Source organism: Aedes albopictus, chromosome 1 (assembly GCF_035046485.1).
Source record: "Aedes albopictus strain Foshan chromosome 1, AalbF5, whole genome shotgun sequence".
Classification (NCBI taxonomy): domain Eukaryota; kingdom Metazoa; phylum Arthropoda; class Insecta; order Diptera; family Culicidae; genus Aedes; species Aedes albopictus.
The window spans coordinates 101,538,270-101,558,938 of NC_085136.1; the positions used below are offsets into that span (position 1 = coordinate 101,538,270).

The 20,669-nt window shown below is 45.7% G+C and overlaps 1 protein-coding gene across 1 annotated transcript in view; it reads left to right on the top strand.

The window, feature by feature from the left end:
- The window catches only part of LOC109398420 (transcription factor grauzone), a 166,651-nt gene that overhangs the window by 18,306 nt on the left and 127,676 nt on the right, over positions 1–20,669 (top strand). The window contains exons 3-4 of the mRNA XM_062845116.1: positions 5,832–6,562; positions 6,626–6,774. Of these exons, the coding sequence (XP_062701100.1) occupies positions 5,832–6,562; positions 6,626–6,774 (880 nt within the window). The remainder of the gene's footprint in view (positions 1–5,831; positions 6,563–6,625; positions 6,775–20,669) is intronic.

Here is a 20,669-nt window from a genome sequence, read left to right on the forward strand (position 1 = left end):
GGAGCGATGAGTTTCTTTTCTGTCAGTCTGCTTCGTCCGAAGATTCAGCGGTGACGAAGCGCCAGCTATTCTCTGAAGTAGCGAAAATATTTGACCCGCTAGGCCTACTCGCCCCAATTACCGTTCTAGCTAAGCGTTTGATGCAGCAAACGTGGGCTGATAAAATAGACTGGGATGAGTCTCTTTCTGATGACCTCCTTAGAGACTGGTTACGCCTTCGTAATTCGCTCGTAGCCGTTCGTGACATTAAAATTCCGAGACCAGTAACCGGTCCCGCGTATGAGTCTCTTGAGCTACACGGGTTCGCCGACGCATCAGGAATAGCGTACGGTGCCTGCCTGTATGTTCGCAGTATTCTCCCTAATGATCGCTGTGTCGTCAGGTTGTTGTGCAGCAAGTCTAAGATTGCCCCTCTTCAAGAATTGACAATTCCTCGAAAGGAACTGTGTGCAGCCGTGCTGCTGTCTAGGTTGGTCAAGAAGGTTCAATCGACTTTGGAAGTTCAGTTCTCCTCCATTTATCTTTGGTCGGACAGTCAGATTGTCCTCTCGTGGTTGCAAAAGGCGCCAACGAAATTGCAGCCATTCGTTCAGAATCGTGTGGTGGAGATATCAAGGGACTGCGGTCTCTATAAATGGGGTTACGTCCGGTCCAAGGACAACCCGGCCGATGTGATCTCCCGCGGTCAGCTCCCCGGCACTTTGAAAGACAACTCGCTATGGTGGGAAGGACCTCCGTTTCTCCAATCAAGGATGTACGAATCACCAGTTCTTGATCAACTTCCTGATGATTTGATGCCTGAAATGAAACCAGCTTCGGTCATGGCAATGCCCGTAGTGAATTGCGACGATCTTCCCCTCTTCAAGAAATTCGGATCTCTGCGTAAACTTCAACGTGTTCTTGCCTACGTTCAGCGATTTCTATAGAATTGCCGTACCAAGAATCCGGAGCATCGTGTCAAAAGTAGTTTTCTATCCGTCTCCGAGCTTCGATCTGCTCTCCATACAATTGTGCTAGTAATTCAACACGAATCGTTGCCTGAAGAAATCGAAAGAGTCGAGAATGGAGAACCGTCTAAAAGGTTGAAAGCTCTCGGCCCGTTTTTGCATAACGGAGCCTTGCGAGTGGGTGGGCGTATTCAGAAGTCACGAATGTCGTTCGATGCCAAACATCAATACATCTTGCCAAGGCATCCACTCACCGATTTGATTATCCGCGAATATCATTTGGAACATTTGCACATTGGTCCGTCTGGTCTTCTGTCAGCTCTTCGTCAACGCTTTTGGTTGTTGGGTTCTCGTTCTGCTGTAAGGAAGATAACCAGGGGGTGTGTGGAGTGTTTCCGGGTGAAGCCACAAGGAGTGGCGCAGTACATGGGCAACTTGCCACAAAGTCGCGTAACGCCATCCGCACCGTTTGAGGTCACCGGAGTGGATTACGCGGGGCCCTTCCTGATCAGACAAGCAGGTCGGAAAACTGTTCATGTCAAGGCGTATTTATGTGTGTTCGTTTGCTTGGTGACGAAGTCTCTCCACTTAGAGCTTGTTTCGGACATGTCAACGGGTGCCTTTATTGCTGCATTGCAAAGGTTCATTAGTCGCAGGGGAATGGTCCGTGAGATTCACTCCGATAATGGCAGCAACTTTCGTGGCGCTAAAGCCGAGCTTCATGAGCTGTATTTGTTGTTTCGTGAGAATACCTCTGTCCACCAGATCGAGACGTTTTGCCAGAATAAGGAAATCAGCTGGCATTTTATTCCGCCCGATGCTCCTGAATTCGGCGGGATGTGGGAGGCTTCAGTGAAAAGCTCAAAATATCACCTGAAGCGTATCCTCAAAGGAACTCCGTTAACTTTCGAGGAGATGTATACCCTGTTAACGCAGGTCGAAGCCATTTTGAATTCGCGACCTCTTTTTTCGCATTCGGACGATCCCGCTGAGGGTGAAGTAATCACTCCAGCTCATTTCCTTATTGGCCGCCCGTTGACGGCCGTTCCTGAACCCTCCTATGAGGGCCTCAATCAGAACCGTTTGTCGAAATGGCAGCACCTGCAACAGATGAGGGAACATTTTTGGAGGTCGTGGGTGCACGACTATCTGGTAAGCCTGCAGCCTAGGGGAAAGAACTTCGTTCGCTTCCCGAATATTCGTACAGGTACAGTGGTTTTGTTGGAAGATAAGACTCTTCCGCCCCAGCAGTGGAAGTTGGGACGAATCGTTCATGTTTACCCTGGGGAAGATAATCTTGTAAGGGTGGTCGATATTAAGGTGGGAAATGCTGTTTATAGACGACCGATAACTAAGATTTCAATTCTTCCAATAGAAGACAATAGTTACATTGGGGGCCTCAGGATTCCGGCATCGATCGCCCGGGGGAGGATGTTCGCAACAGCGAAGATTTGACGTCGATGCAAATCGGCAGATCCGCGCGACGCTAGCGACACGATCCAACATGTCGTGCCAGCCGAGATGCTTACCCGCAGCTGGAGAACACCACGAGAAGAAAGGTACAGTCAACTATTCCATGCCGTCAACTACACAGCCAATCAGGGCTAAGCATCTACCAGCCAATCAGAAAATTCTAGATTATTTGAACGACTGCATATAAATAGCTGTAGGACAAGCCGTAGGCTCAGAAAGTTTTTGTATCCCGACGAGTGAAGTAGTAAATAAGTTAAAGTGAAAACCCGTGTTCTTATTTCCGAAGAAGGCGATCCTCCCCAGTGAAGTGCCCAGCCAGTTCCAGTTCTAGTGCGCAGCTGCGTGGTGTCCGATATCGTCGTGGTTTCCGTCACCCAGCATCTTGGCTCGCTACCGAGAATTAATTTTCCCAAGGCTCTTTTCAGAGCCATCCACTTGAGAGTTACGGTAGGCGATGCCACTCGCAGGGTGAGCGAGAAACAGTTATTTTGCTTCGGCACCAAGCGCAGCGCGGCACTGTACCGCGTCGTCAGTGGGCAGTCGTCGTCGTCGTCTTCGTGTGTGCCAGTCAGGCACAGCTTCCTCGTGTCGTGTTGGCAGTAAGCCAGCACAGTCGTCATCGTCAGTGATCATCGTCATCGTGTGCATGTGTTGGCAGTGAGCCAGCACAGTGTCGACCAAGCAGCGTCGGCATTCGTCCTCCTCGTGATCGCGTGTGGTAGTATAAGACTGCCACAGTCGCGTCGTCGTCGACCTCTCTGCGTCGTCGTCCGCATCAGCGGCAGTGTGTCGTTCTGGTGAGTACGTTTGTGTATGTGGCAGTGGGCCACCACAGTGCATCGTCGGCAGTGAGCCGAGTTTTCGTAGTGTGTGCTGGGGCAGCGGTAGTCGGCAATGTGCAGACGGACTGCTAGCTCCATTCCATCGTCATCTCGTCATCGTCGTCGGCAGTGAGCCGACTGTAGTGAAGTGCACGTAGCTGGCAGAGTTCGGCACAGGGCTGATTCTGCTGGCTCGATTCCCCTACGTTTCATACATGTTGGCAATGAGCCAACAATGATAGTGTATAGGAAAATGTAGAAAACTTACAATTAATTCACCGTAACTTTAACAAATTTGTTCACTTTGCATGTAGCCTAACCTGAATGTCGTACCGTACCTATTTATTCAAGTTTTAGTTAGTTTTAAGTACAAATCTTCAACAAATTCAATAGAACTTACGTGTACAGCAAATAGTAGAACAAATTTTCAATAAATTATTGTTTAATATTCAATCAAACGTAGTGATTTTTCTAATTTTAATTTTGCAGTTATTTCAAACTTCCACGTTACTAATGACTATCAACTTTGTTTTGTTTTGACTATCATACATACGTATCATACCGCATATTGTGGCGTTAGCACTAAATTGGTTTCCGAAAAAATTTCATTGACTTCCGCTGCCTTTCCTATGCGTTAAACATTAAGTCGGAAGTAGTGCGCTGTATAGAAAATCAGACATACTGTACAGCGCACTACTTCCGACGTTATGTTTAACGCATAGGAAAGGCAGCGGAAGTCAATGAAGTTTTTTCGGAATTCAATTTAGTGCTAAACGCACAATAGTGATGACCGTTTCGTAGATCCTCGAACCAACGCCTCACTTTGCTGCATAGGGATGTCGTGCTGAGCCCAGTGGTGTTGATCGGAACAACTTCAAAATACCTTTACGTAATAAATGGACTGTCCCTAATCACGTTCAAATGTATGCGTGCCTTTTTTGTAGATAGCATTGTGTCTTTGAGTGAGAAAACAAACCGTAAAATAATCAGCTCCATCGGTTAAAAACGGAAATGGCGCAAATGAATTGGAGTTTGTATGGAGTTTTCTGTCTAAATGGGAAATTGGATGACTCTTGACATTTGAGCGACCTTGTCTCGCTTGGCGAGTGCTTTCATATTGCTACTACAGCTCGCTGACCATACGGCGTCGCCTATACTATATTATTCCTACAAAATGTTTCATGTCATCCTAAAATAAAATTCTAGAATACACCAACTTTCACCATATTCTTACCTAACGGCAACCACGCACCAACGTGAACCTCTGCCACACAGCCAATTTTCAACAGTCTGTCATCCGCATGTACTTGCACAGACTCAGTGAAGTGCACGGTCTGCCGTAGGCAAATTTCATCGCCACATGTTTACCTCTCCCTCAAAAGACGGGCATGGTGACTACCGACTAGTGACTACCGCTTCTGATTCGTATGCAGAAGGTCCTGGGTTTAATCCCTGGCCCGTCCCTTTCCTCCTACTTTGTATCTTTCTATATACTTTCTCCCTCCTCTCTACCTATACAACTCATGTATATTCACATGTTCATGACCACCGGTAGAACAGAAACGGGTTGGAAAAGCCGTTTCCCTTCCTTCCAACAACTTACCTACAGATATGGCTATAGCACAGTGCAATCTATCATATAACGCCTACGAGTTATGCAATCAAACGAACTGTGCCGCAATATCTTCAGAGTAATAAGTACACTAATCTATCACCTTACGCCTGGCATCCACGCACCAACGTGTGAACCCGTTGCCAATTATATCCCACCAACACTTTGACATCCGTATGAATTTGTGCAGACGCAGAGGTATATTCGGTCTGATGTGGACACAAACGATTGCAATCATCACTTCATTCCCCTCCCCACATTGACCTGCAACCTGACGTGGCAGGCGCCATTGTCGCCTTAAAATAGAAGATTACCAACACTCACACACTGAAGATACCTGCTAGTCCCCGGCAGATATCTCATTAGTTCCTTGTGTAAGTGTAGCTGGTCTGGCGATACTAGAGTAGAATCCACGGGCGGTCAATCAAGCTCAAGGTCATATGTTTACCTCTTCCTTACCTTACCTTACCTCTACCTCTACCTTACATTGACCTGAAAGCGGCAAGGACCAACACTTTTACACTGAATATGGCTATGAGACCCATTGGTCCATTGTGTAATCTCAAGCACATGCTTAAGCCACAGACAAACAGACGTAACACTTGTGAAATTTCCATCGACCACGCTTTTAACGATCATTTTAAATTTTTATAGTTGTGGATTTCACGACCAGAGGCGCGCGCATCGTTTTTCTATGCGTTTGACGTTTCACACTAGCGCCTTCTGTTGACGATATGGCACAACACAGTGATTCGTGCAACTTTTCCACCAGGTGATGGTAGTGTGACCTGGGCGATGGATTTTCATGAAAATCGTTCAAGCTGTTACGTCTGTTTGTCTGTGCTTAAGCTATGTATATTTTTGAAGTTTTTCTACTTACATACCTACTTTTATATCTTTTATAATGCAAAGTTTTCCCCGAATAAAAGTGTGATCCTTTCTAGAAAAAGTACATTTTTGGCTCACTGATTTTTTCAGGTGAAACATTCAACAAGCTGTCCTACCACGCGTTCAAAGTGCACAACATGAACACCCACTCGGTGCTCTGTTGTGACAAGAAGTTCGGGAAACGGCAACGGCTGTACGAGCACTGCCTGCGGCATCTGAACCCGGACCACTTCAAGTGCGATATCTGCGGCAAAACGTACGCCGACAGTTCCGGGCTGCAGATCCACAAGTGGTGGATTCACACGCCGATCTCGGAACGGCCCTTCAAGTGCGACATTTGCGGGGCCCGTTTCGTCAAGGATTACCTCCTGAAGCAGCACACCAAGTGGCACGTGAACAAGGAACGGAAGACGCATTTCTGCGACATATGCAACCGGGCTTACTCGAACTCGATGCAACTGAAGGCCCACCAGCAGAAAAAGCATGGGGCCGTGTGTGACTGGGTGTGCGACATCTGCGCCAAGGGCTTCATCCATCGGGCACTGCTGGAGGAACACCGGTTGACCCATACCGAGGAGGGGCTGGCCAGTCTGAAGATGCAGTGCGACAAATGCGAACGCTGGTTGATCAACAAGAAGAGCTACCTGAGACATCGGAGGCGCTGCCTGGATACGAGTGGACCGGTCACGTGCGACATCTGCGGCAAGGAGTCGATCAACGAGGCGGCACTGATGGGACACAAGAATTTTCACCATTCGAAACGACCAATGTTCCGGTGTGCCTACTGTGGGAAGGAGTGCAAGACGCAGCTACGGTTGAAGGTTTGATGAAGAGTGATGGGTTGTAAGACGCTTTAACGCTGATGTATAATTGCTTATTTGCAGGAACACGAGGCAACACACACGGGGGTTGTGCTGTACCAGTGTCCTCACTGCCCGAGGACGTCCAACTCGAGCTCCAATATGTACACACACAAGAAGACGGCCCATCCGGAGAAGTGGGCCCAGGAGGTTTCGCAACGGTTCTACACTAGGTAAGGTTTTTGAATAGTGCATGTGGGATTGGCTTTTGCCTGATGTATATTATCAATAAATTTGCGATTTGAAGAATTGCAGATATTCTTGTTTGAGAACTGCCCTGATTACCGCCATCTGCTGACTTCCCCATATTCACCACAAGCACCTCAGATCTGTGGTGTGTCGATTCCAGTTTTCTGGAGCTCACTCCTTGCACTCCTCCAGAGCTGGAATTGAGTAGGCGGTAGTCAACTCCACCTTTTTGATCGATTCATCGTAGACCTCCAGCGTAATATCGTTCGCGGATCCGACGAACTTCAGCCTCGCTACCTCGTCGTACATGGCATTCCATTATCTCGGACCCGCGTTGGAACCTTGCGGAACCCTGAGGTTATGTCAAAATACCTGCTCTTACGGAAGCCGAACAAGTTCCTAAACCATCTACGACACTCTCGGCAACCATCTACAACAGCCTCAGCATGGTCCTCTCGAGCATCTTCTCCGTCGTGATGAGCAAGCATATGCGTTCATATGCCGATGGATCTCCGGATGGTTGCCTGTCATTGGCAATAGCATCAGGCTCAGCCGCGTACAGACTCTAGAAAGACTCCCTCGTCCAGGAATTTCGGCACATCAGATCTGCACCTCCCAAGAGCCTCTGCAATAACTACTTTTAAGGTCAAGTTTGGGACTCCGTCCGTACCTGAAACCTTACCTACGCTAAGGTACTTTGTTATCTCGCAAGTTCCTCATTAGTGATCCTCTTCTCACCACCAATCGCAGTCACCAGCTGTTCTACGAAAAGATCATGACGCGAAAAATGCCCCTCGATGATCTCCTACAACATTTCTGGAGACTGCTCTGTAGGAACCATTACACATTTTGTCTTGCCCATCACGATCCTGTAGGCATCATCCCACGGATTCGCATAGGCACTCTGACAGGGACCTTCAAAGCAGGCCCTTTCGCTTGCCCATATCTCACTCTTCAGCGCGACTTTGGCAGTGGCGAACTGGTCGTTAATTTCGCTCTTCCACAGTTCGTGCTCGCTGCATCCACCGCCTAGCCCGTAGGCAGGCGCGGAGAAGGTTCGCAATCACTTAAGTCCACCAATAAGCCGCAGGTCCCTCACTTACGAGGGCTTACCCTTGGCGTAGGCGGCTTTTCCTCCACCCGCTGCTTGCTTTTGTAATAGTCGATACTGTAGCGAACCGCCAGATGATCGTTGTGAGTGTACCCATCATCTACCCTCCAGTTCGAACTACTTGTTGGCCAGGACTACAATAAGTAACGTCGATAATCAACTCCGGTTCATACTCTTTTGGTAACGACGTTAGCCAGATCGACATCTAGCATAGCCTAGTCCTCTAGCAGGATCTGACCCCGTCGGTTCATAAAACGGCTTCCGCATTCCACAGCCCAGGCATTGAAGTCATCAGCCTTCGCTCTGTCAGCACGGTTGTCATACACTCAGCGAAGTAAACTACCGAAATTCATCAAAATACCTTATGAAATTTAGCCATAACTGTAAAGTATAGATGCCATAAGAATACCTTATGAAAATTTAACATGCTTATTATGACTTAATTGCACAAGATAAACTTATGAAAAGAGCAGAAAAATCACAAAATGATGCAGACTGGAATCGATCCATGAACGTCGAGATCACTGAGCTCGTGCCCAACCCACGCGGCTATCGACGCTTGAGAATATCGTGTTGCTAAATGTGTATAAAAGCCAAACTGTGAGTCGATTCTGCGTCATAGACCGACCTTATGAAAATCGTTCTAGCCGTTGTGAATTGATTAAAGGCCATTTCATAAGTTAGACCTTATGATAATCTTAGTTTTATTTGCCTGAGTGTACAGTCCAACAATTGCGTAAACTACTCGATCGACCACCACCAAGACTCATAACAGTTACCAAAGCAGACATTGACGACCACGAACGAAGTCTTCGTAGGATGCAGACACCAACTTCTGGACTAAGGTGTTGACCAAATATACATATCGCCGCTATTTTAGACCCATCTGTGACCCATGGGACTGCAGTTTTCGTTACCGTCCGGTACTCGGTACCCGAGCAGGGAATGAGAACTAATTGAAAACAAATTGAGTTATTTAGATATCACGAATTTTCTGCTATTCTGCTATTCTGCTATTATCAACGCATCCCCTGGCTTTCGCCCATCTGCGTTGTCTTTTCACTAGGCAATACGTCTACTAATTGATGTTTATGGGCTTGCCGGACCAAGTCATGTAGCTAAGCCAAACACCCCACCTACAACTGTTGGGTAGGCACCATTGTCCCGCCCACTGGTCTTTTACAGCTAGTTGTAGGTGCATGTGTGCGTGTAAGTATTGGTGTATGTGTGTTAGTGTTGGTGTATTGTAGGCGCCAACTCGTTCTAATCCACTCTGATTGCTATCGCCCTATTGAACCATTACCCTTAAATCTGGCAATCTATGAAATAGAATGAGTTAAGCGCCTGTACATAAGTCAGTTAATCAAACAAGGAATATTAGTATTAAAGTGAAGATACAATGAAGCAACGCCCCGGACCTCGAGAGCACAAACCCCAAGAACCAAATGACAGGCTGCGCGAACAGTCGATCGACTAGCCATCACCAGTGAATAACCAATCGAGCAAACCCTCCAGCACAAACCACCACCAGCTCTTCCGACCTGCGCCCAACAGATCCGAGGCACAGCCCAGCCATAGCTTCACCTTAAAACCAAAATGTAGATTGCAGAGCAAATAGGTACTTCCCAAGTAACCACGCAGCTCGGGCCGCAAATCTCGCACAACACGTCACACATAAGACAAACACTACCCCGCCCGTACAACCAAAACCGATCTAGGGTAGAGAAGGGTCTCTTTCCACTCCAACCCGGACTCAACTGCATCCACAGGGTAGCGCACCCCACACACACTGCACTCATGCATCCATCACGACCCGAGCCGCACGGTCACCTGGGTTGCTTCTATCTGCATGACCTCACCCAACCCGTAACGCAGAGTTTAAATCCCTCTCTTGCATTACAAAGCAGTCCCTCTTCCCAAAGTTTGTGCGTGGTATAAATGAGATTATAAAGCTGAAGAAATCGTCACCAACACAACCGCCAACAATGACCACTCAATGGTGTCGGCAGAATCAATGACGACCCCCTCAGTCCCAAACCCAATTATCCTACACTACCCAAGTAACCACAATGCTGAAGCCGTTCGCACTGCACGTACGAAGTACATACAAACCTACCCGCACCGCCTAAACAAACCACCTAGGCCGAACACAAGCGAAAAGCGGCGCCACCACTGTTGAACCACGACTATGCCAGTAGGTACCTATAATCGCAATTCAGCAATCGTAGATCCATTCCCCGCTCCTACTCAACCCTGACGATCCATAGCAATGCTTGTCAATATATGCACCCCACACACGCAACCCCCACAACCCAACAGTATGGTCACTTGAGTATCCCTGGGATTTTGATTACATGATGGTCAGGGATCACAGCCATCAAAACGTTCCACACTTTGCCAGGGCTTGCGACCTGTAACCATGATGATTTCCGCTATGGGAAACCATGATGGCTAGCGGTGTTATTTAGATATCACGAATTTTGATAACAAAGTGAGTTTTCATTTTGTATGACTTAAGTGTTAACATAACAAAATATGAAAACAAAATAATGTAGTTTTCATTGATAACAAATTAATATCTCATTTTGTTATCCACATTTTACGACTTGATATTATACGCAGTTCTCAGGGAGTTATCATATCTATAAGGTAATAACTAAAAATTAATAGCAAATTTAGTATTCATTTTGATATTTTATTGAGCATCAATTTACATAAAATTTAATAAGTAAAAATTTAAATGAGATTTTATTTTAAATTCAGAAGAATTTCGTGATTAAAAAATTGTTTTGCTTGGATACGATATCATCAGCATATGGCCCCTATTATTGACGTAGTATTATCGATTGTAACATTAACATTTCATCAACAGTCATTGCTAACTTGGAGCCTACACGAAGAAAAATTGTATGGAAATCGGATATGATATCCTCATAGATATGCAGCATAGCTAAACCATTATTCAACTGAAAGAATCATGATGGATATTGATGTGACAAAGAAAAGTAAATTTGAAGTCAAAGGACAACTGCATGTAATATTTTTGTATAATTATATTTCAGCTTTTTCTTCTGATTATATGCACTGCAGTAAAACTAATGTGGGAGATGATCACGACATCCCAGAGCCACAGGCATCGGGACTCAAGTTGAATGACATCGAGCAACGAATTGAGTCGCGGCTTCTCAGCTCCTTCCCTCGTTACCCGCGGAAAAATGATGAGATTTAAAATTGCATCCGATTTGAAAAATATTTTACTACATTATTTCTAACGGGTTTAGCATAATGTCGTTTGGCATAGTCTTTTGGTATAATGGTCAAACGGCATAAGCTGGTATAATAGTCGTTTGGCAAAATGGCCGTTTGGCATAACAATAAGTGAAATGTCATTCATCATTTTCATGTATGATAAATATCAGTGTAATTTTCAAAACTGTATCAAACTTCACGGGATTCATCATTTTGGTACGGAGGTACTACAACACTCAGCGAAAAAAAAATGACGAAATTCATCAAAATACCTTATGCTTTTTGCTATAAGTAATACTTATGGATGCCATAAGAATACCTTATGAAAATTGATCGTGCTTGCTATGACAAATTTCATAAGATAGACTTATGAAAAGAAAAAAAAAACCTTAAAATGATGCAGACTGCATTCGGGCCATGAACGTCGGGATCACTGAGCCCGTTATTTATCCACATGGCTACCGACGCTTGAGAATACCATGTTGCTAAACATGAATAAAAGCCAAGCTCTGAGACGATTCTACGTCATAGAGCAACCTTATGAAATTCATTCGAATCATTATGAATTATTTAAAGGCCGTTTCATAAGTTGGGCCTTATGGAAATCTTTAGGTTATTTGGCTGAGTGAATGAATTGTTCCTTCGCGGGACAACTTTATAAAGGTAAAATTTGTGAATTACTTCGGTTGGCCATATCAAACTTCATTTTTCTTTAATTTAGAATTATGCCAAATAAACATTATGCCAAACGACTATTATGCCAAATGACTTTACATTGATTGATTGATTTGTCTTTATTAGAGAGACTTTCAGCCCTTGGCTGGAATGACTTTACACCAAACGACCTAAAATGTGAGAAAATTTATAGTACTGTGGAACTCTCGTTATTACCTTACGAAAATGCGAATAGTTCAAATTTCAAAATATTTGGCAATATGTTTAGATTGAAACTGTTTTGATTAACTTATAGGGGAACTTTTGTATTCTGGACAGTTTTGTTCTTTTCGTCATGGAAGGCTTTTTGAAAACTCTTGAATTCAACGTTGATATCAAATCTTTCCCAACCAAGCTGAGCTATACGACCAAGTTTCAGGTAATTTGGCCGATGAAAAACCCCTCAACGAAGACAGCAACCCTGCCAATAATAACCAGTCACCCTAAAAAGACTTATTAAAGTTCAAGCCAATTTAAATCAATAGCTTGACCATTACCCAGAATCAGACATGTGTCAACATGTAAGTATAATACTCAGGTAGATTGAACAAGCATTTTAATAATGTTAATAAAAAGCATATTATACCTATTTTGATTTTTTTAAATCAAATTTTGTTATCATTGAGTTTTTGAAATGATAAAAAAATGATATCTCAATTTGATATTAACCCTAAAAGGGATACCTGGGGTCCATTGGACCCCAGGCGCCTTTCAGAGCTCGTCTTTGATGGAACACACTCAGCGAGGTGATGAAACTGAGGCCATGAAGGTATCCCTTTTAGGGTTAAATAAAAACAATTCGGAACGAAAACTTGTTTTGATTTCATTTTGTTATCAATAACAAAATGAATTATCAATTTGTTATAGGTTTGTTCTCATTCCCTGCTCGGGTATGGATCCGATATGATGGTTACAGTCGTCCTCCACTAAGTGATTACCAAACTCCTCCTGAAATTTATCCTGGAATTCCTTCGCCAATTCCTCCTGGAATTCTTTCGGAGATTTCTCCTGAAATCCTTCGCCGATTCCTCCTGGAATTTCTTCAGGGATACTTCATGGAATTCCTCCTGAGGTTCTTCCTGGAATTCTTTCAGAGATTCTTCGGAAATTCCTGGAATTGTTTCGGAGATTCCTGCTTCGGGGATTCCTCATGGAATTCCTTCAGGGATTCCTTCGGTGATTTAAACTGGAATTCCATCGTGGATTCCTCGTAAATTTCCTTGGAATTCTTTCGCCGATTCCTCCTGGAATTCATTCGGGAATTCCTCCTTGAATTCTATAGTGGATTCCTCCTAGAATTCTTTCAGAGATTCTGCCTGGATTTCCTTCGGGGATTCCTCCTGAAATTCCTTCGCCGATTCCTCCTGGAATTCTTTCGGGAATTTTTCATGGAATTCCTCCTGGAATTCTTCATGGAATTCCTCCTGGAATTCTTTCAGAGATTCCTTCGGAAATTCCTAGAATTGTTTCGGAGATTCCTCCTTTGGGAGGATGGAATTCCTCCAGTAATTTCTCCTGGATCCCATCGTGGATTCCTCATGAATTTCCTTCATGGATTTCTCGTCGACTGTCTTCGAAGACTCCTCCTGGACTTCCTTCGAGGATTCCTCCTGGAATTCAATAGCAGATTTCTCCTGGAATTTATTTGGGGATCCCTCATGGAATTCCTCCTCAAATTTCTTCGGGGATTCCTCAATCCTCCTGGACTTCCTTTAGAGATTCCTCCTGGACTTCCTTCAGGGATTCCTGCAGGTTCTTCCGTCGATTCCTTCTGGAATTCCATCGGGGATTCCTGGAATTCTTCCGGAGGTTCCACCTGAAACGCCTGCGGTGATTTCTCCTGAAATTCTTCCTGAGATTCTTCCTGAAATTCGTGCGGGGATTCATGCCGAAATTTCTTTGAAGATTCCTCTCGCAATTCCTTCGGGGGTTCCTCCTGGAATTTCTTCGAGGATGCCTCCTAGATTTCTTCGGGCATTCCTCATGGAATTCCTTCTGGACTTCTGTCGAGGATCACGCTTGGAACTTCTTCGGGGGTTCTTCCTGGAATTCCTTTGGAGATTCCTCCTGGAGTTTTTTCGGGGATTTCTTAAGAAAGTCCTTCGAGATTTTTTCATGGAATTCCTTCGAAATTCCTACTGGAATTCCTTTGAAATTTCTCATGGAATTTGTTCAGGGATTACTCCTGGAGATTATTCGGAGATTCCTCAGGCATTTCCTTCAGGGATTCTTCCGGTACTTCCTTCAGAGATTCATCACCTCATGGAATTTCTTCGAGGGTTCCTCATGGAATTCCTTCGGAGATTCCTCATGGAATTTCTTTAGGGCTTCCTCTTAGAATTTCTTCGGGGATTCCATCAGGGTTCATTCCTCCTGAACTTCAATTAAGGATTCCTCCTGAAATTCCTTCGGGGTTTCCTCCGAGACTTCTTTCAGGGATTCCTCCTGAACTTTCTTTGGGAATTCCTTCTGAGTTTTCTTCGGGGATTGCTTCTTGAATTCCCTCAAGAATTCCTCCTGGAATTTCTTTGAGGATTTCTTCTGGAATTTCTTCGTGGATTCCTCATGGCATTTCTTCGGAGATTCATCCTAAAACTGTTTCAAAGATTTTTCCTAGAATTTCTGCTGAAACTCCTTTGGGAATTTTTACTGGAATGCATTTGGGGATTCCTCCTGGATATTTTTCGATGATTCCTCCTCGAAATGTTTTGGGAATTGCTACCCGATATGCTTTGGAACTTGCCACTAGAACTTCTTCGTGGATTCCTGCTGGAATTCTTTCGCAGATTCCTCCTGGAGATTTGCGGTGATTTCTGCTAGAAATTCTTTGGGATTCCTTCTCAAATTCCTTTGGAAATTACTGTTGGGATTCTTTTGGGAATTTCTGCTGAAATTCCTTTGTGGATTCCTTCTGGAATTCTTTTGGGATTTCTGATGGAATTCTTTCGGGGATTCTTCCTAGGTTTTCTACTGGGATTTCTCGAAAATTCCATTGTTGGGAGCCCCTCCACGACTTCGCCACAAGGGCTCTGCAAGGCTAACAGTTGTCAGCTTGAGAGACGTCACCCGAATGTCAGTGGAGGTCGAAGAAGGAGCAACGTCATCAGTTACTTCAGACTCTAGTTTAATTTAAAAACACTTCACTAATACTTTACTTTTGCAAAAGAAAATAAAAAATGAATAACTCTTTTAAAGAAAAACTAGAAAGGACGAGCAAATTCCTTTTAATTCTACTACTGTGCTTATCTTCGGACAGATAGGCCTATTTCGTCTGTGACTTACAGACTTCTTCAGTGTCAAGTGCTCGACTGCAGTCGAGCACTTGACACTGAAGAAGTCTGTAAGTCACAGACGAAATAGGCCTATCTGTCCGAAGATAAGCACAGTAGTAGAATTAAAAGGAATTTGCTCGTCCTTTCTAGTTTTTCTTTAAAAGAGTTATTCATTTTTTATTTTCTTTTGCAAAAGTAAAGTATTAGTGAAGTGTTTTTAAATTAAACTAGAGTCTGAAGTAACAAGTTCTACTAAAAGCTCTAAAGTAATAGTAAAGTCATCAGTTAGTTTGTTTTGCGATAGCAAGTGATTCACACGTTTTATTAAATGTATTTTTAGTCAATAAAGTTTATTTTAATCTGTTTGTGAATCACGCGCGTACACACTCATTACCATCATATCGCAACAGTGGCGACGAGGTTTTGAAGATTTCGTGCGAAAACATTGCGCGTTCATCCCAAAATAAGGCGTTTTTGTGGATTGGAAGACCGTGGATAAAGTGCAATGGCGGAGAACAACGGAGGTTCAGCGTCAGGAGGACAGCCGCAGCCGACAAACATGTCCGAAGCTGTGGTGCAAATCCTGAATAACCAGCAAATCCTGATGAGACAGCTGGCCCAGCAGCTGACCGCCACGCAGATTGCCGTCAACAACTTGTCCCGCGACGAATCGGTGCTGGATTCCCTGTCAAGCAACATGGCGGAATTCGTCTACGATAAAGACAATGGGCACACATTCGACGCTTGGTTTTCCCGCTACATCGACCTATTCGACAAAGATGCCGGAAAGCTTGATTACGCTGCAAAAGTGCGACTTCTTCTACGAAAGCTGAGCCCACCCGATCATGAGCGATACAACAGCTTCATCCTACCGAAGCTCGCTCGGGAGTTCACCTTTGAGGAAACGGTAGCTAAGCTGAAATCGCTGTTCGGTGCCACAGTCTCCACCTTCCGACGCCGGTATAACTGCCTGCAGACTACGAAGGAGGACGGGGATGACTACCTTGCCTACTCCTGTAAGGTGAATAAAGCCTGCGTCGACTTCAAGCTTTCGGAGTTGACGGAAGAACAATTTAAGTGCCTCATCTACGTTTGTGGCCTTAAATCCAAGCAGGAGGCGGAAATTCGGATGCGCCTTATCAACAAATTCAACGAATCGGCAGATTTGACCCTGCAGCAGGTTGTTGAGCAATGCAATAGCTTAGTCAACCTAAAACAGGACACGGTGTTAGTGGAAGGCTGTACATCGTCGGTGAATGCGATTGCTCATACCAGGCGAGCGAAACCGAAGCGTCAGGCGCCTTCGGACAAGAACCACGAACAGCCCAGGACTCCGTGTTGGGCATGCGGGGGTATGCACTTCAACAAAGACTGCCGGTTCAAGGATCATCGGTGCAACGACTGCGGAAAGTACCCAAGCAACACACATGTTATAATAGAGTTACGACAGTGCAAGTTTTGGTTGTATAGAAGTTTATTTTACGTAATTCTAACATTGTGTTGAAATAACGTAAAATAAACTTCTATACAACCAAAACTTGCGCTGTCGTAACTTTTATATAACATGCGTGTTACTTGGGTATGGGCACCGCGAAGGCTACTGTGCATGTTTCTCGTCCAAATCAAGCAACGCTCCAGGCACGTCGGATACAAAGAAGAAGAACAAGAAGCATTATCAACCATCAGCGAGGACAGTAACAATCCGAAGCATCAGCCAGCATCGGAAATTCGTCGAGCTCCAGCTGAACAAAGTTCCTCTTCGCCTGCAATTGGACACAGGGTCCGACATCTCCATCATATCGCATCGGTCGTGGATCGAAATTGGTCGGCCGAAAACAAAACCAGCAGCATGCAGCGCCAAGACAGCGTCAGGAGAACCACTTCAGCTAGTGGCGGAATTGGAATGCAATGTTACCCTCAACGGCATCACACGGGAGGGTAAGTGTTTCGTTGCAAGCCCTAACGTTTCTCTCGACATTGTAGGCATAGACTGGATGGATCTATTTGGTTTGTGGGACCACCCAATTGCATCGTTCTGCAACCAAATAACAACGCAACCAACCCAGCAAATGGTTGCCCTCCAAGCGCAATTTCCCGAGGTTTTCACCAGCGAGATGGGCTTGTGCAACAAGACTCCCGTCAAACTGGTACTAAAAGGCGATCCTAAGCCAGTGTTCAGACCGAAACGTCCCGTGGCCTATGCCATGGAACAGGCAGTTGAGGATGAGCTGCTTCGCCTACAAAGCTTGGGCGTCTTGAAGAAAGTGGATTTCAGCGACTGGGCGGCACCGATTGTCGCAGTGCGAAAACCAAACGGAACCGTTCGTATCTGTGCCGATTTTTCCACTGGCCTGAACAACGTGCTAGAGGCAAACCAGTACCCATTGCCTTTACCCGAAGACATTTTCGCAAAGATGGCCAACTGTCGGATTTTTAGTCACATAGACTTATCCGATGCGTATCTCCAGGTAGAGGTGGACCCAACCAGCCAACCACTGCTGACCATCAACACGCATAAAGGCCTCTTCCAGTTTACGCGTCTGTCGCCAGGGATCAAATCCGCCCCTGGTGCCTTCCAACAGCTGATGGACGCTATGCTGGCTGGCCTCGAGTACACGGTTGGTTACCTGGACGACATCCTGGTAGGCGGTCGCAACGAAGAAGAACACAAGCGCAACTTGCAACGTATTCTCCAGCGACTCCGAGAGTACGGATTCACCGTTCGCATCGAAAAGTGCAGTTTTGGTATGCAGCAGGTGAAGCATCTAGGACAAATCCTGGACGGAAACGGGATTCGGCCAGATCCCGACAAGACGGCTGCCATCGTGAATATGCCACCCCCGCACGACGTATCATCGCTTCGTTCTTACTTGGGTGCCGTAAATTATTATGGCAAATATGTCAAGGACATGCGCTCCCTTCGACACCCAATGGATCAACTGTTGAAAGCAGGAACAAAATTCGATTGGACGCCCGCTTGCCAAGCATCGTTTGATCGATTTCGAGAACTCCTGCAGTCGCCGTTACTCCTCACGCACTACAACCCCAAGCTGCCTATAATTGTATCGGCTGACGCATCTGCATTCGGATTAGGAGCCAGGATTGCACACCAGCTTCCAGACGGGACAATCAAGGCTGTGTACCACATTTCCCGGAGCCTGACATCAGCCGAAAGTAACTATAGTCAGGTCGAAAAAGAAGGATTGGCTCTCGTTTTTGCCGTGACACGCTTTCATCGAATGCTTTTCGGTCGAAAGTTTACCCTCGAGACCGATCATAAACCATTACTCGCTATTTTCGGGTCCAAGAAGGGGATTCCGACGTACACGGCCAATCGTCTCCAAAGATGGGCATTGACATTACTCCTTTACGATTTTGAAATTCGCTATATTTCAACCGACAGTTTCGGGCACGCCGACGTTTTATCTCGATTAATCAATCGTCGCATCCGCCCGGACGAGGAAATCGTAATCGCCAATCTCGAAATGGAGTGCTCGATCAGAAGCGTTATCAACGAGTCCCTGGAAGGTTTTCCGCTATCGTTCAAGATGGTTCAAGCGGAAACTAGAGCCGATGACACTCTACAGCAAGTTATTCGGTTCGTCAACACAAGTTGGCCTTCGAAGAAGACGGATCTCTCTGATCCTCAAGTTCAACAGTTCTATCTACGACGTGATTCGCTCACCGTTGTAGCCGATTGCGTGATGTATGGAGAACGGCTCGTAATTCCTCCAAAGTTCCGTAAGCGGGTGCTCCAACAGCTCCACAAAGGTCACCCTGGTGTGGAACGAATGCGATCAATCGCCCGTCAGTACGTCTACTGGCCCTACGTCGACGAAGATATTGCCAAACTTGTCACGACCTGCACCCACTGGCGTAGCCACGGGGGGGGTTTTAGGGTTAAAACCACCCCCAGAGCCAAAATTTGTGGAACAAATTTTCAGTATAAAGCGCTCTGAGACCAAAAAATTTTTCGGCTGCGCCGCTATTTTCAAACTACGAATACAATTGCTCATTACTGTTTACAAAATGTAAGTGTCAAATCAAAAAAGGTATTACTGACCGTTGAAAACCCCTCCCAGAGACAATTTCTGGCTACGCCACTGCCTGCACCGAATGCGCCGCCGTGGCAAAAACCGACCGGAAAACAACTCTCGAGTCATGGCCAGCCCCGGAAAAGCCGTGGCAACGTGTACATCTGGACTATGCAGGGCCGCAAGATGGATGGTATTATCTAATTTTGGTGGATTCCTTCAGCAAATGGCCCGAGGTGGTACGAACCAAGGAAATCACCACCACAGCAACCGTTCGCATGCTTCGGGGTATTTTCGCCAGATTCGGAACTCCTGAATTGCTGGTAACGGATAACGGCACACAATTTACTAGCGACAGTTTCGAATCGTATTGCGAGAAAAATGCCATTCTCCACCTCAAGACTGCACCCTTCCATCCGCAGTCGAATGGCCTCGCTGAGAGGTTCGTAGACACCTTTAAACGATCCCTAAAGAAAATCACCGCCGGAGGGGAAACGCTGGATGAAGCTATCGACACCTTCCTACAATGCTATCGGTCAACACCATGTCGCAGCGCACCTGGTGGGAAATCGCCGGCAGAACTCTTGGTTGGTAGACCAGTACGAACTTCTCTGGCCCTATTGCGTCCACCTACACAGTACCACAAAAACGAAAACTCCAAGCAGGAAGAACAATTCAATTTGAAGCACGGTGCGAAGGAAAGAACATATAGCTCGAAAGATCTTGTTTGGGCTAAGGTGTTCAGAAACAACAAATGGAGTTGGGAAGCAGGACAGGTCATGGAACGCATAGGCAAAGTTATGTACAACGTTTGGCTGTTGTCCAGGCAAACACTGATAAGATCGCATTGCAACCAGCTTAGAACACGCTACCAGTCCGAGAACCTGCAGCATCAACAGTCGTCAGCGGAACCTGAAGTCCCTCTGAGCATCTTGCTGGACGATTGCGGCCTGAGTTCGGCCTCACCGCCGGAGACCGGGCAACGACCTGCCCCGCCTGAAGAACTTCAGCAACCTAATCAACGTGAAACCCAACGCCGTCCCACAAGCAACCGAAATCATCAACCGATTCCCACACGCCAGTCTACGAGGGTTCGTAGACCGCCCGTGAGGTATGAACCTTACCAACTTTTCTAAAAGGGGGGAGGTGTTGGGAGCCCCTCCACGACTTCGCCACAAGGGCTCTGCAAGGCTAACAGTTGTCAGCTTGAGAGACGTCACCCGAATGTCAGTGGAGGTCGAAGAAGGAGCAACGTCATCAGTTAGTTTGTTTTGCGATAGCAAGTGATTCACACGTTTTATTAAATGTATTTTTAGTCAATAAAGTTTATTTTAATCTGTTTGTGAATCACGCGCGTACACACTCATTACCATCATATCGCAACATCCATTCAGGGAAGAATTCCCTAGTTTCTACAGGGATCACTTTGGGGCCGTTCATAAACCACGTGGACTTTTTGGGGGGTGGGGGTCTGGCCAAAGTCTACGCTCCATACAAAT